The sequence below is a fragment of the Podarcis raffonei genome, chromosome 6 (genome assembly GCF_027172205.1).
Source record: "Podarcis raffonei isolate rPodRaf1 chromosome 6, rPodRaf1.pri, whole genome shotgun sequence".
In the NCBI taxonomy this organism is placed as follows: Eukaryota; Metazoa; Chordata; class Lepidosauria; order Squamata; family Lacertidae; genus Podarcis; species Podarcis raffonei.
This window is the reverse complement of record NC_070607.1, coordinates 99342301-99357005: the sequence shown is the minus strand read 5'-3', so window position 1 is coordinate 99357005 and position 14705 is coordinate 99342301. Positions and strand designations below refer to the sequence as shown.

Sequence of the window (14705 nt, the reverse complement as noted above, 5' to 3'; positions counted from 1 at the left end):
GATCTGTGTTGGCCTGCCTCTTCCTCCTCCCTTTGTCTTTGCCACCTGCTCAGGTGACCTTGACTCTGGCCAGCCATCGCCCCCCCCCCTTTCCCCCACCCCTGGAATTAACCAACTGGTGAACAGGCTAAATCCCGTGTAACTCTCCCTCCAGTACAACCGCTGTCTCCCTGAGCCCGTCGCTTGGCAGTTGTTTACATGGGATTATAACAGCTAATCTGGGGCTTTAAGGAGGGCCATTTTGCATTATACTGATTATCTTCCGGGGGGGGGCAGGGTGGTGACCCACCCAACTTCTGCAGGAGGACACAGGCAGCTTCTCGTTCTTGCAGGACGGGTGAGCAGCCTGCCAGTCAGGGTAACAGTCTGTGAGAAAGGTCCCCGTCTTCCTGCAAGCCCACAGCCTGGCCTCTCCTCGCTGCGGACTGAATGGGCAAAGGGGTTTCAGATCAGGGTACCAAGGGGGGCAGAGCGTGGCCCATTTCGGGGGCAGGAAGCTGGACAGGGGGCTTCTTGTTGCAGGTGTTCTGCTTGAGCGCCGTGGGCAGGGTGCTGGTGCCCCCAGGATCCTGGAAATGTAGGGCACCCCAGCTGTGGTTCCTGCCTGGCCGGTTGGCTCCAGCTGTGCCCTGGCATTGTAGCAGGTGCTGGGGGCGACGGCATTAGGGCCAGCTCCAGCTGTGTTGGGGAAGCGGGGCTTGCTCCTAGATTACAGGCCATTATCTAATAAAGCCGGATTGGCGCACAGCATGCTCATGATCAGGGCGGTGGCACCGAGTCCTCTGGGGACAAGGTCACGGCCACCAGATGTGGAGGGTGCAGCCGCCAGGCAAGGCGAGGGCCGGGAGCTGCCACAGCCCCTTCCCAAGCCCCCTCCGAGACGTTGCTGCCAGGTAGGCAGAGGGCAGAAGGAGGCCCTGTCCGTGCTCAGCGGCCCTTTCCTGTGCCAGGTACACGTGGGCACCTGTGCCAGGGGTGTAGAGGAGCGTGTTGTGAGGAAACTTGGGTTGGCTTTCACAGGTACCCTCGAGGTCCACTGTGGATTTAGAGACATAAATGGAGGGTGCCAAGGTAGCAAGGCAAGCTGCTGATCTCCCTTGGTCTGGAGAAGTCTGTCAATCAAGATGCCTGGCAATACCCAACAATGGGTTCTCATCCTTCTGAAATAGGGAATTCCTTGCCTGCAGAATCCATTGTCAGACCTGCTTCATTCCTACATGGATACCTGCTCTTTTCACTGGTCAGTTAGGCCATTCAGCAGCCATTGGTCAAGCTGGTTCAGAGAGGGTGACTTATCAGGAATTTCCAGCTGCGTGACTTGAGGGGTCTCTGAGGTTGGCTGAGGCTAAACACGGCTGCTGTGTGCCCTCGGCACTATTTCAGACGTGGCTGATTTGAACTGATTCCTTATATTTTTATGCTGCTTTTATTTCACATGAATTGCAAAGTGGCTTGCAAACAGTAACAATTGATGTTGTTTAGTCATTTAGTCGTTTCCAACTCTTCCTGACCCCCTGGACCAGAGCACGCCAGGCCCTCCTGTCTTCCACTGCCTCCCGCAGTTTGGTCAAACTCATGCTGGTAGCTTCGAGAACATTGTCCACCCATCATGTCACAATTGATAGAACATCACAAATTCACTTATGAGCATGCATTTTATTTATGAGACCTTATACTTCTTACAAGAAATACATGCACCCTTGTGGCTATTTATGGCCCCTTGTGCCCCTGGAGAGCTTGTGTGCCTGCGTGCGCCTTGAGAACTAGAAACTTGGAGGTGATGCGCATTTTCTCCCTGCTGCATGCTGCAGCTCAGAGATGTGGGTTGAGTCCCTGCTGCTGCCTGATCAAGGGAGAGTCAGTCCCATTCAGAAAGGTTGAAAAAGGAGTGGGGTGGAGCAGCCATGTCAGTGGGTGTGAAGGAGCAGTGAATGGGTGCCGGGTGCTGCAGGAGTCTGGGAAAACCAGCTTGGGCCAGGAGGAAGGGCCTTGGCGTAGCTCTTGCAAAAGGTGGTTAGCTTTGTACGCAGAAGAAGGTCCTGGGTCCCGTCCCTGTAGGGAACCCCTGAGCACACATACCCTGAGTAGAGATGGCTGAATCAGGCCAGTGGCTCATGTATAAGGGACGCGGGTGGCGCTGTGGTCTAAACCACTGAGCCTCTTGGGCTTGCCAATCAGAAGATTGGCAGTTCGAATCCCCATGACAGAGTGAGCTCCCGTTGCTGTCCCAGCTCCTGCCAACCTAGCAGTTCAAAAGCACACCAGTGCAAGTAGATAAATAGGTACCGCTCCAGCAGGAAGGTAAACGGTGTTTCTGCGCACACTGGTTTCCGTCATGGTGTCCCGTTGCGCCAGAAGCAGTTTAGTCATACTGGCCACATGACCTGGAAAGCTGTCTGTGGACAAACGCCGGCTCCCTTGGCGTGAAAGTGAGATGAGCACTGCAACCCCATAGTCGCCTTTGACTGGACTTAACTGCCTGGGGGTCCTTTACCTTAAGTAGCTCATGTGGCCCAGCCTGCTGTTGTCACAATGGCCAAAGAGATGCAAGCAGGATCACAAGCACAAGCCCCCCCCCTCGCATGGTTTCCAGCAGCTGGCCTTCAGAAGCACGGCTGCCTGTGATTGTGGAGGCAGAGCAGAGCCATCTTGCTCTCATCCTCTTTGAAAGCTCTCTGCCTCCTGCAGCAGGGAGTTCCTCAGTTTATGGACTGCAGGAAGGACTTCTTTTCATCCGCCCTGAATCTTCCACCCTTCAGCTTCACTGAACGCTCAGGAATTCTAGTGTTAGGAGAGAGACAAGAAACTTCCCATCCATAGCTGTCAGCCTTCCCTTTTTTGCAGGAAATTCCCTTATTCCAGCGCTGTTTCCCGCTGCTATCCCGGATTGTTAGATATCCCGTAGACTGTCCCCGGGACAGGTGAGGCTGCTGATCCCTTATTTTCGAGGCTGCTGATCCCTTATTTTCAAATCTGAAAGTTGACAGCTATGCTCCCATCATTCCTGGCTCATGCCCCCCCCCACCTCCCCCCTAGACTAAACGGCACTTAATAGGCCAGCGCTTTCAACTGGGTATCTGGCCAGTTTCCTTTTCTCCCCTCGCCCAGTGATGCCCGCCTCTGTGTAACCCCAGGACGTGTAGGACTCTGCTTTCATGTCCTCGTCCACCCAAGGCACATGCAACCGGGTAGGGGGGGAGCTTTCCTTCCGGCTCAGGGTCCCGTCCCCCCCCCCCTGCGTGCGCTTTAGAAGCCCTTCAGGCGCGTTGGCTCTCCTGCCCCGTCCTTCTACTGGGATCTCCTCGGGGCAGCGACACCGGCACTTTCGTAGCCGGACGGTGCCCGGGAATGCGCTGGGTTCAAGCGGACACTTTCTCCTCGTCCCGCCCTTCGCGGGTGGGGTGTGCTGGGGTGTCCCCTCTAGCCCCGTCCCAACCTCTCCAGGCCGAGCGGACGGAAAGGAGACCGGGAACGGAAAGGCCTCGCGCGCGCGCTCGTCCCGCCCTGGAGGCCGTCGGGGGTGGATTCGGGATTTCGCAACCGGCGGCACCGGGAGGAGGAGGAGGAGGAGAAGGCTCCCGGGAGTTTGGAAGCGCCGCCTGCTGGGTCCTGGGGCGGATGCGCCGCTCCGGAGTGACGCTCCTCCGGGAAGCGCCCCGACGGGCGGGGAAAAGGGCCGGGAAGTCGCCGCCGCCGCCACCCCGCCACCCTCCTGGTGCCCCTCGACGGAGGGACCTTCCCGGGAGCCGCCTTAAGCGGGTGCGTTACTCTTCTTAATATCCGGAGAGAAGGCAAATGGGTCGGGCAGGGAGCCAAGCGGCGCGCCCCGGGCTCGACGGCGCCGCCGCGGACCCGCTCCTCCTCCCGCGGCGAACAGCTGCCTGCGGAGACTGCCGACGGGAGAGCAGCGCGGCCAGGGGCGCTTGGCACGCGGAGAGGGCCGGGGCGAGCGCCCTGCCTGCCTGCCTGGCTGGCTGGCTGGCTGCGTCTTGTGCGCTCCGGCGCTGCGCCTCTTGCTGCGCTCCGCCCCAGAGCGGCATTCGGGGCGGTGAGCGGGGTCCGGGAGCTGCCGGCCTGGGCTGGAGCACGTGGGGTGGTGGGGAAGGGGCTCCGCCCCCACCTCTCCAGAGGGGCTTCTACCCCAGCCCTGCCTGGAAATGACTGAAACTCCTGCGTGCAAAGCATTGGGTCTACCCCTGAGCTATGACTCATTCCCCCCAAAGCAAGCAAAGATTCTAGTCCTCATTATTCTGAGTAAAGGGGCGAAGCAACGGGAACATAAAACGCTGCCTTGTAGCAAGTCAGTCCTTTGTCTAATGACTGGCAGTGGGGGGTGGCAGGCAGGGGTCTCCCCCGCCCTCCCTGGAGATGCCACCATTGGGGGTTGAGTCCCAGGCGCCTGCAAGCAGAGGTGGATGCTTTGCAGCTAAGCTGGGGTGGCCCTTGCCCTCCTCATCCGCTGCTGACAAAAACAGGATGCTGCACTGAATGAGACGACTTCCTTCTCTCCCCCCCCCTTCTGATTATCCCATCCATGGTGCTTAATCCATGGCGCCTGATTTACACGTGCACTTGTGAACCCTCTCAGCCTTCTTTCTATATTTTATTTAGCTCGTAAATTCTGTACAATGCTCAGTTGGAAAAGAAAAGCTCAAAGCAGTTCACAAGAAAATGATCAAATTATCAATGGGGGGGGACAAAAAACAAAAATTTAAAACTTTTAGAAAGTTAAAGCAGCCATAGACTAAAAACAGATGAAGACCCACATCAGCGGTCTAAGGACCTTCTGGCACAATTCGTTTGTTTGTTTGTTTTGTTTTGTATAACACCCTGATTAGGTAGAAATCCCCATAATCCACAAATGAAGTATTGAAGTAAATGTTTGTCAATACAGGGAAGAGAGCTGGGGGTCTTAACTGCATAGCAAATTTGTGCCAGGGGACAGCTAGGAGGGTCTTGCTAGAAAAGCTGTTTTGTTTTGCAGGAGAAGCGTCTTACTGTGGCGACTGCTCCAAAGTGGGAGGGGGCACAGAAGACCAGCCCCCAGCGGGACATCTGTCCAGCCGTCCAGTCACTGTGGGATTCCCGAGAGTCTCCGTGCCGGCGAGACATGTCAGCCCCTCAGATCCTGGTCACTGTCTGCGATGATGGGGCACCGGTATGTTTCCTGGGGCCTCTGGGGCTTCTGGTCCTCAGGAACTGAAATCGGGTAGCTGGGGAGGGAGCTGTGGTGGGCTTGCCTCAGAACTGTGGGGTGAGGACGGCCGCTTGCTCTGCCAAGACACTAAATCAGAGGTTGCATGTGGCCAAAGGCCCCAAACTATAGAATGGTAGAGTTGGAAGGGATCCCAAGGGTCATCTAGTCCAACCCCCTGCGATGCAGGCGTCTCAACTAAAGCATCCATGTTGTGATAAGAATTTTAAGGTCTTAGATATATAATAAATGTTCATAAATGGACCAACCAAGCACATACATAGATTGGCACAGGAAGACCGACCTGAAACCACTTTTGATTCCCAAACTGAGCAAATGTTTTCTCTGCAAGGTCAAAGGAAAATGGAAAAGCCTCCCCATTGTCTTTTCCTTCACAAATCCTGTCTTAAGGGTATGTCTGTGTTTGAATAGGGTGAGCCTGTGACCTGGCTCAGGAACTAAGTATTTATCATTACTACGTATTTATCTTTACAAAAGACTGGCCAGGCTCCCCAAGGTATCCAATCAAGTGAGCATTAATAGGTAACCTGCCAGACAGGAGATAAACAAGACAGGAGATAACGCACTCAGATTTCTGTTGTAGACCGCCCTTTCTGTGATGTAGGTATGATGTTTGTGGGGTGGTGGTCTTGGGTTACACCCCTTCTGTGATGTATGTATGATGTATGGAGGGGTCTTGAGCTCCAGGGCAGGGAATTTAAAATGTCTATATAACGGCAGGCACACCTGGGTTCTGGGTCCTCCTCCTCTCCTGTGTGTGAGGGGAGCACCCTGTTGCAACAGATCAGGCTTACTAGCTGCTTTGCTTCTCAATATTCTCTGGTTGGCCTCTGTTATTTTCTCCTACCAATAGGGAACCTATGTAAGGTCTCTATATGGGCTCTTGTGTCCCCCATAAGGGAAAAAGGGCAGATTACCGTATTTTTCACTCTATAAGGCACACTTTTCCCCTCCTAAAAAGCAAGGGGAAATGTGTGTGCGTCTTATGGAGTGAATGCAGGCTGCGCAGCTATCCCTGAAGCCAGGAGAGCTGCGCAGCGCCCCTTCAGCGAGGCAGGAGGAGAAACGGAGCCCCTTCCATTTCTCCCCCCGCTTTGCTGGAGAGGCGCTGAGCAGACAGGGAGAGAACATTTTTTTTCTATTTCTCCTCCTCTAAAACTAGGTGCGTCTTCTAGAGCGAAAAATACGGTATTGGTTTACAACAATGTGAGATGGCCCTCCACCTTCTCCAAGGAAGGAGAGTCTGCCACCTTCCAAAGGAGTTGATTTCACTGTCAGCTCTTACCATCTTCCTAACGTTTAACCTGAATCTCCTTTCATGCCATTGGAATTGGTCGGCTTGAGTCCTGCTCTCTGGAGCAGGAGAAAACAAGCCGGCTCCATCTTCCATGGGGCAAATTCTCATGGGAACTCCAGGAGGGAGAGGGCTGCTCTTTGGCAGGTGGCCCAGCCTGGAGAGAGGGAAAGCACCTGGCAGGCAGGCAGGATGGTGCCCAGGACCACGGCTGAGCACCCCCTGGCCTTCAGCCTGCCTCTTTCCAGCTCAGCCCCTCTCATAAGCTCCTTAGCCACTGGCAGCAATCACTTTCTCGTGTTAATAGGATCATGGCGGATCAGGCAGTCTGCCTCCACGCAGGGAGCGGGTGCAGGGCACCCACGTCTGGGGCAGCACCTCTGGGCAGAGGAGCTATCTTTGGGGTGGGGAGGTGGCAACTCAGCATCTGTGCCCCATTCCCTCCTCTCTTTCCCCATTGCAGCCCCAGCCGGACCGAGACGCCACAGACAACGGGGGTGGCAGTGGCCCGGGGGTCTCCAGCCCAGTGGCGGTGAGTGATGGGGCCAGAAAGGGGTCAGGTGCTTCTGGGGAGAAGACAGGGGACTCTGCGTGGGGCTGGTGGAGATCCTGCAAGAAGGGGGACTATTGGGTTAAGACGATGGCTCACAACACAAATCCATAAAGGCAACACAGTCAAAACATACAGAAAACTTAAGAAAGGCGCCTCAGTGGGGAGACTGAGAGAGGGTCTTTCTCCTTGCAGCTGGAGCCCCTGGAGAAGGAGTGGCTGCAGGCGGCCGCCGGGGGCCACGTGGCCACTCTCAGCCACCTGCTCCAGCAGGACCCCACCCTCGCCTCCAAGAAGGTAAGGTCGCCCAGCGGCTGGGCCCCTCGGAGCCAGTGCCCGACTTGGCCAGCCCAGGCTGGTTCCAAGGGAGGGAGAGCCCAGCGAGAGAGCAAGACTTGAGGCCGGCTGGCTCTCCCTGCCTGGACGTCCAGCTTCAGAGAGTCCAGAGGCCTGCAAGGAAGGGGCGGTCTGGCTCGGGCATCCAGCGTCCCCTCCCTCTGCCAAGGAGGGCCTGCTGCGAGATTGAGGGGGGGAATGGGGGTGCCAGAGGTGGATTTAGGGCAGCGCGACCAGTTCCCCTGCTCAGTGGCGGAGCTTCATGCTCTGGCACCAGGGGGCTGAGAGCAGGCGGGGGCAGGGCTGGTGCACATCCTGGGGGCATGGCGTGTGTCCTGGGGGCATGGCGCACCGCCCATAAGGGTGTGGCATGCATCTTGGGGGCGTGGTTTCCCCCCATAGGGGCATGGCACCCAGCGTGGGCAGGGAAGCAGCCGCAATGGCACCCCGCCAGGATCGTGCTGCCGGGGGCGGTGCACTCCCCCCGCATGCCTCTTCTTCCGCCAGTGCCCCTGCTCTGGGTGCTGCGCCTGGGGGGCGCTGCAGGGCGTTGCAACTCTGCCGTAATGAATTGAGCAGAAGGGAAGAGGCAGGGGTCAGGGGTCAAGGAGTTTGGGCCTTGCACAGGGCACTGCTGAAATTGGAAAGACCCCAGTCCGCCTCTAGGGTCGCCCTGCATCTGAAGGGGCTCCCTCGCGCTTGCCACCCTCCCCATGCTGACTTGAGCCCCTCTTTTCTCTCCCTCCCGTGACGCTCCTGCTGGTGCTTCCAGGATTTCACCTCGGTGAGTGTGAATGCTGTCCTTGATCTTGTACTCTGGGGCTCAGACCCACAAGGGGCGCCCGGCTGGCTGTCTTGCCCAATGCAAGGCGGTTCTTTTAAAATGAGATTCAGAAAAACACAAGTGAGTGAGAAGATTAAAGATTTTGTTCTAAACAGCAAGCATTACATACATTACCAAGCAAGCACTTCGATCGGCCACTGGGAAGCCCTCAAGAAGTGGCGAAGGGACTCCCCCAGGGAGCCTCAGTTTTCACGGCCCTGCAATCGATCAGTCTGTGCAGGAGCTTCTAATAACTCCACCCAAACCTTCCGATTTATAGAGAGCTAACCTGTTAGCCCGCATGGCTTGCCTGACTGCCTACGTGTTACTAGCTATGTACAGATAATTCATTTGCCACCTCTCCCAATGGCTTACTTTCTTTAAACAATGTCTAACATCAAAGGATGGTACCCAGCAATATCACTTCCTTCCCTTCTTACAGATTAGGGCACTAAAAGGCTGTTCTTCAGCCATCAAATTGCTGAACAAGAGAGAGAGAAGGGAAGCAAACAGAGGCAGGAAGGGAACCATGTTAAAGCGCTATCTCCTCCAAATACAATTATCTTCCGGGTAGATTGCCCTGTGAGAAGAGGATGCTGGACCAGGTGGGCCACTGGTCTGATCCTGCAGCCTCTTCTCATGTTCTTCTTTGGGAGCCCAAGACTTCTCAGGGGGCTGAGCCCACGCAAATGGAGCTTTGGAGAGAAGCAGCCGCGGTCCTGGATCAAACAAACCCCTGTGCTGCAAAGAGAACGTCAGCAATGTTACGGTTTGAAGGAATTCTATAAAAGATTGTTTATTACATATGTACATGGTCATCGTGTTGCCTAGACATTGCTGCCGGTCCTGGATCCGCCACCCAGCCTTCCCTCACCTGGAGAGTGCAGAATCGGGTCACCTGCCCCCCAGCCACCGCGTCTCACCTGGTCAGGAAGGGGCTGAGGCCCTGGGCCTTCTGCTCTGCAAAGGGTTCAGCACCAGATTAACTGCTAGAAAGACCCATGAGGGGGGGTGAGCCTGGCAGACGGGGCTCCATTCAGGCAGGTGCTCCCATCTGGAACGGGGTCTCCATTGCAGACGGGGGGGGGGGCGCTTTGTGCTTTAATTCTAAGCCGTGTGGCTCCTGGCAGGGTCATGTTGGGCCTCCACATCTTCCTCCTCTTGGGGTCCTTTGTGGGAGGGGGCCCAAGTCCCCTTGCAATGTTTCTGCCCCCCACCCTCCTGGTGCCACCTCCCAGCCATCCGGGGGCGGGATCCCTACTGCAGCCCCGGATGCATGAGTGCCGGCTGTGGGTGTGACACTCTGCACATGTTCAGAGGGCTTCAGGATGCACCGCGTGGCTCTAACGCTCCCTTCTCTCTGTTTCCCTCCCCCATTGCCAAATCTGCCGCCTGGCCCTTCTCCTCCCGCTCTGCTCAGGGGGTAAGTCTAGACCCAAGTGGGTCAGGTCGCCTTGGCGTAGCTCTGGGGGGGTCCCTGGGGGGTCCCTTCTGCCTCCTGATGGGCACTGTCTCTGAGACCCAGCGCCAATGCCGCCCGCCTGCCTGGCACACTGCCCCTCTTTCTGTTTGGGGTGCTCTCTGCTTGTGACCCCACCCCACCCCACAGCCTCCCACCGTCTGTTTTTTTTGGGGGGGAGGTTTTCCCTGGCAAGTGGAGTCTCTCCTGGGTGGGGATTTTAATGACTCTTCTTCTCTCCCACGGTTGCTGCTGCTGCTGCTGCTGCCTGACCTGACACAGTTTGTAAGTATTTGGTCCCAACTACTGATTTCCTCCCCTTACCCCTAAATGCCCCCTTCTCCTCCTTTTCTTCCCCAGAATCCTTCATCTCACATTGCAGAGTTAAACTATGGAACTCCCTCCCACTGGATTAAGTGTAGGCCGCCCACCGATATGGCACAAAGTGACATGCATGCATCATTTTATTTGCATTGCACCTTTCCATAGTTAGAACTGTGCTCAAGACGGCTTACAAGGGGGGGGGGGAATACAAACATGACAGAAGCAGTCGTGAACAAAAAATAAAATATCAAAAAGTGCACAACCAAGTTAAACAACCTTCACAGAAATCGTAACATCTAAAATAAAGATACAAAGCAGCAACTGTCCCCCAGCAGAAAACCCCCAAGCCCAGCCCAGCCCAGCCCAGCTTTTGCAGCTGGAGTCAGTCCAGGCCCCTGAACAGGCCTGCAAGGCAGGGAGCTGCTCTTCCGGGTCTCCCGGCCAAAATTCATGGAGGACCAGAGGGCTTTCAAGGGCTCCTAGTGAGGAGGGCTCTGCAAGAGAGGGCGCTGCTTGTGGGGTTCCTCTGACGGGCCCCTGTGTTGCGTTCCGAAGGCAAAGGAAGGATCGGACCCTGATTAATACACACCAGGCTTGGCCAGCAAGACTCTGGGAAGAAGGGCCAATAGCCACTCCTTCGTCCAAACCATTTTATTAACTCTTAAAAGAACTCTTACACAGCGTTTGTAAGAACCAATCAGATTTCCTCTGAGCATTTCAAAAAAAACCCACTTGGGACAAAGTTAGATTGGAGAAATCCTTTTAACTACAAAGAACTAATTTGAGGAATGCATTTAGCAAACCCCGGAGGTCATAAACAGGCAGTAAACAGGAAAGGAAGAACAGGCAAGGCAAGATAGTATTTACCATCTCCTTGTGAACTCTCTTCCTGGCCCTTAAGATCTACCCGAAGATTAACAAAATGTACATCAAAGTTACCTCCTATATTTACGGCCCAGGATGCCTGGTGAAGCAACCGGTCTGTGTTTCAGAATGCTTATCTGTGCCTGTCAGGCAGAGAAAATGGGCAGAGATGCAGAGGCTTGTGGGATTTGATCAGAAATTATTGTCAGTGACTCAAGCCCAGTCAACGCAATGCTTTCATCGCAGACACCATGGCTTGCTTCATTTTTCATAATTCCTCATAGCAATCCCACCTGACCCCCACACCCCTGGTTGGCTCTTGTGAGAAGAGGGTCCTGGGGCCTGATCCGGAGGCTCTTCTGATGCATGTGAAGCAAGCCTCCGCCTTTCCTGCTCCTGTGAGGTTCAGGGGTGGGCAGAAGGGGGGCTCCCTTTTTCTTGCTGGGAGGGGGGAGGAAGAGAGGAAGGCTCCCCCCGGTGACCCCCCTGCGCTCTCCCCCCAGACAGCCCTCCACTGGGCAGCAAAGCATGGCAAGGAGGAGCTGGTGGCCCTCCTCCTGGGGGCCGGGGCCGACATCAACATGCGAGCGGTGAGTCCCTTGCAGGGCTGGGAGAAGGGGGCTGTGCAGCAAGACGGGCTTGCCCCCCCAAATCCTGGCGAGAGAGGAGGTGTTGGGGTGCCCCTCAATGACCCTTTTTTCTCCTCCCATGCTGACGCCTCTGCATGAAGCATATGAGTAGACCCTGTGAGTAGACAAGGGCACCACCGCAGGTGTGTTTTGGGGGGGGGCGTCCTGCAGCATCCAGGGCAGGAATTGCAGCTTCAGTGTGGAGCTGCTTCCCTTAACATGGGGGCCCAAGTGGGAGCAGGGGGGGGCACAACAGTTGTACAACCAGTTGCACAAACCCAGCTAGATGGGCAGGGTATAATATTATTATTTTTATTATTATTTTAAACTATTTTATTTATTATTTTATCTATCTATCTATCCATCCTTCCTTTTCCTCCACCCTCCCGCCCCTTTTCTCCTGGAACACACACAGGGGGTGAGTATTCGGATGTGCTGGACCTGTGGGTGCATCACTTTGGGGGTGGGCAAGGCCCCCGAGAGCAGAGCCTGCTGGAGGGTTGCTGGAGACCCCAGGGGTGGGAGGGTTTGGGTGGCGGGTGGGGCGCCCCCCACTCCCCATAAAGTAGCAGGTCCCCATGCTGTGTGCCGGCATCTGGGTGCCAGAGGGTGAGGGGGCACTGGGCAAAGCGCGTTTGGGGGGGTTGGGGGGTCTGGTAGTTTCAGAGTCAGATGCTTCAGGGCCTCTTCTTCCTCCTTCCGCCCCCCAACCAGGGCTACACCCCCCTGCACATTGCAGCTCTACACGGCCACCGGCGGCTGATGGAGCTGCTCATCTGGACCCACGGTGAGGAAGACATGCCCCCCATCATCCATGCCCCCCCTCCCTGCCAAAGGGGTCAGCCCTCCTTGGGGCGGCTTCTTCCTCCCCGATGGCACCTCAGCTCCCTGTCGCCCCACAGGTGCCAACCAGGACATCCGGGATTACAGCGGCCGCCTGGCCAAGCACTACCTCTGCGTGGAGACCCCGGAGGGAGCCCCCACCCCACCCCGTAAGAACAGCACCCCCCCTTCTTGCCTTTGCATGCGCCTCCACAGGGAGGGCGGCCTGGGAGGGCAGGTTCAGGATGGGCCAGAGGAAGTCCTTCGCCGTGGAGCGCCTGGTTAGACTGCGGAACTCCCTGCCACAGGAAGCAGGGATGGCTTTGAAAGAGGATGGGACAAATTCACAGAGGAGGAGCAGGCAGTGATGCTCCTGCTTCCCAGCTGCCGGAAACTGCAGGAGGGGGGAGAGTGGCTCTTCTGATTGTTACCTTTCCGTTGGGAGCATCTGACAGCCAGGCTCTGTGAATATTATTATTATTAATAATAATAATAAAAATAAAAAGTTTTATTTATACCTCGCCCTTCCCGGTTCAAAAACCAGGCTCAGGGCGGCTAATGACAAATTTAAAACACTTTAAAACACTTAATTATAAAAACAGCATAAAAGACAGTATAAAAACATGAATGACAATAAAAATCAAAAATCAATTAGATAATCCCCAGGGCTAGCTGGCTGAATTGCTCCTACTTGGGCCAGCGAGGAGGCCAGGGGAGAATTAGCTGTGGGGTCTCAAAAAAGGGGAGGGGGAGGGAAGAGAAGGGAAATAAAGGATCAGGCTGAATTCAAATTAAAGGCCAGGTGGAATAGCTCTGTCTTACAGGCCCAACGGAAGGAGGTTAAATCCTGCAGGGCCCTGGTCTCATGGCACAGAGCGTTCCACCAGGCCGGAGCCATCACTGAGAAGGCCCTGGCCCTGGGGGAGGATACTCTGACTTCCTTAGGGCCCAGGACCTCTAAAGTATGGTTGTTCATGGACCTTAAGGTCCTCCGTGGGGCAGACCAGGAGAGGCGGTCCCATAGATATGTGGGGAGGGGTCCCTTTCTGCTCCCTGTTTGCATGTGGAAAAGGGGAGGGGGGAGGGACCCTAAAGGGGCTTGGAGCCCCCTTCCCAGAGCTTCTGGGTTGTCTGGCGGAAGGGCCTGTGGGGAGAGGGAAGGGAGGTGGGGTTGGACTAGATGACCCTTGGTGGTCCCTTCCCACTCTGCCATCTGTGTAAGCGTGCCCCCCCGGGGGTCTGCTGGTGTCTCCCCAGAGCTGAGCCCGATCCGGGGGGAGCGCAGCAGGAACCGGAAGCTAGCCTGCCTCCTCCTGCCCAGGACCGTCCACCCAGCGCAGAGGAGATGGGGCTCAGCCAACGACCTGGCGGAAGAGGAGGAGGAGGAAGAGGAGCCCCAGGAGACCCCCCAGCAGCTGGCGCCCCCAGGCAGCTACCGGGCCGTGCGCAAGTTCTCTCGCTAGACAGACAGAGGCCCCCGGACTTGACCAGCCTCTCTCTCAGGGAGAGGCAGTGGTGGCGCAGTGGTTAGAGCATTGGAGCAGGACCTGGGAGAGACCAGGGTTCCAGGCATTCCACAGTGACTGGGGGCCAGTCGCTGCCTCTCAGCCCAGCCTACCTCACAGGGCTGTTGTGAGGGGGAAATGGGGGGGGGGGAAATGATGCCGGACACCTTGAGGGCCGTGCAGAAAATGTTGGGCTATAAATAGAGCAAATGTTTTGAATAACCTTTTATATACATTACAGCCGACAGGTGAAGAATCAGAAGCACCCGTTCTCTCTCGCTCTCTCTTTCTTCTACTTCCTCTGTATTTGTTTTTATTTAATCGGTTTTTTTACCTTTTGTATTCTAAAAAGATATTTTATAGTTGGTATTCATCTTTGTATATCTCCTTTCAAGCTTTAATAAAATATATTGGGGGGGAAAGAGAAAAGGGTGGAGTATGCATGCAACAGATAAATAAATGAAACCAGCCCCCGCCCCCTTAGGGAAGCCCCCCGCCCAGCTCCCTTCCTTCCATGGCTGGCTGTGTCTTGTTCCAGGCCTCTCCAAGAGATGAGGGACGCCAGGCCTCAGCGCAACATATCCAGGATTTGCTTTCCTTGGAATGAACATCAGCGGAGTCTGGTGTCTTCGGGATATACTTAGAGATGGTTATACTTACACATATATACAGCCTGAGCGTAGGATGGAGGGGTCACAGCATCAACATCCTTCTAGGAGATCTTGCTTTTCAAGTATTATTATTATTATTATTATTATTATTATTATTTACTATTTGTACCCCGCCCATCTGGCTGGGTCTCCCCAGCCACTCTGGGCGGCTTCCACAAAGACCAAAAATACACTAAGATGTCACACATTAAAAACTTCCCTGAACAGGGCTGC

General features: G+C 55.5%; 1 protein-coding gene across 2 annotated transcripts; it reads left to right on the top strand.

Annotated features, from left to right (window-relative positions):
* Positions 1-3484: 3484 nt before the first annotated feature.
* On the top strand, positions 3485-13961 carry LOC128416732 (ankyrin repeat domain-containing protein SOWAHC-like). 2 transcript variants are annotated; one of them, XM_053394800.1, is made up of 9 exons: positions 3485-3759; positions 4985-5158; positions 6973-7041; positions 7255-7356; positions 8168-8185; positions 11369-11455; positions 12209-12281; positions 12397-12486; positions 13574-13961. In XM_053394800.1, exons 1-9 carry the CDS (start codon positions 3619-3621, stop codon positions 13777-13779), a joined length of 960 nt encoding a protein of 319 aa, XP_053250775.1. In that variant the 5' UTR covers positions 3485-3618; the 3' UTR covers positions 13780-13961. The 2 variants fall into 2 exon arrangements, with proteins under 2 accessions (XP_053250775.1, XP_053250774.1); XM_053394799.1 differs by having other exon boundaries at positions 12397-12488; positions 13564-13961.
* The last annotated feature ends 744 nt before the right edge of the window (positions 13962-14705 follow it).

Bases quoted from the DNA above. Each gene is read 5' to 3' on its own strand.
- LOC128416732 (XM_053394799.1), top strand. From the start codon at position 3,619: ATGCGCCGCTCCGGAGTGACGCTCCTCCGGGAAGCGCCCCGACGGGCG. The intron at 3,760-4,984 runs GTGCGTTACTCT...TTTGTTTTGCAG, and splicing joins CCGGGAGCCGCCTTAAGCGG to GAGAAGCGTCTTACTGTGGC. The intron at 12,282-12,396 runs GTGAGGAAGACA...GTCGCCCCACAG, and splicing joins GCTGCTCATCTGGACCCACG to GTGCCAACCAGGACATCCGG.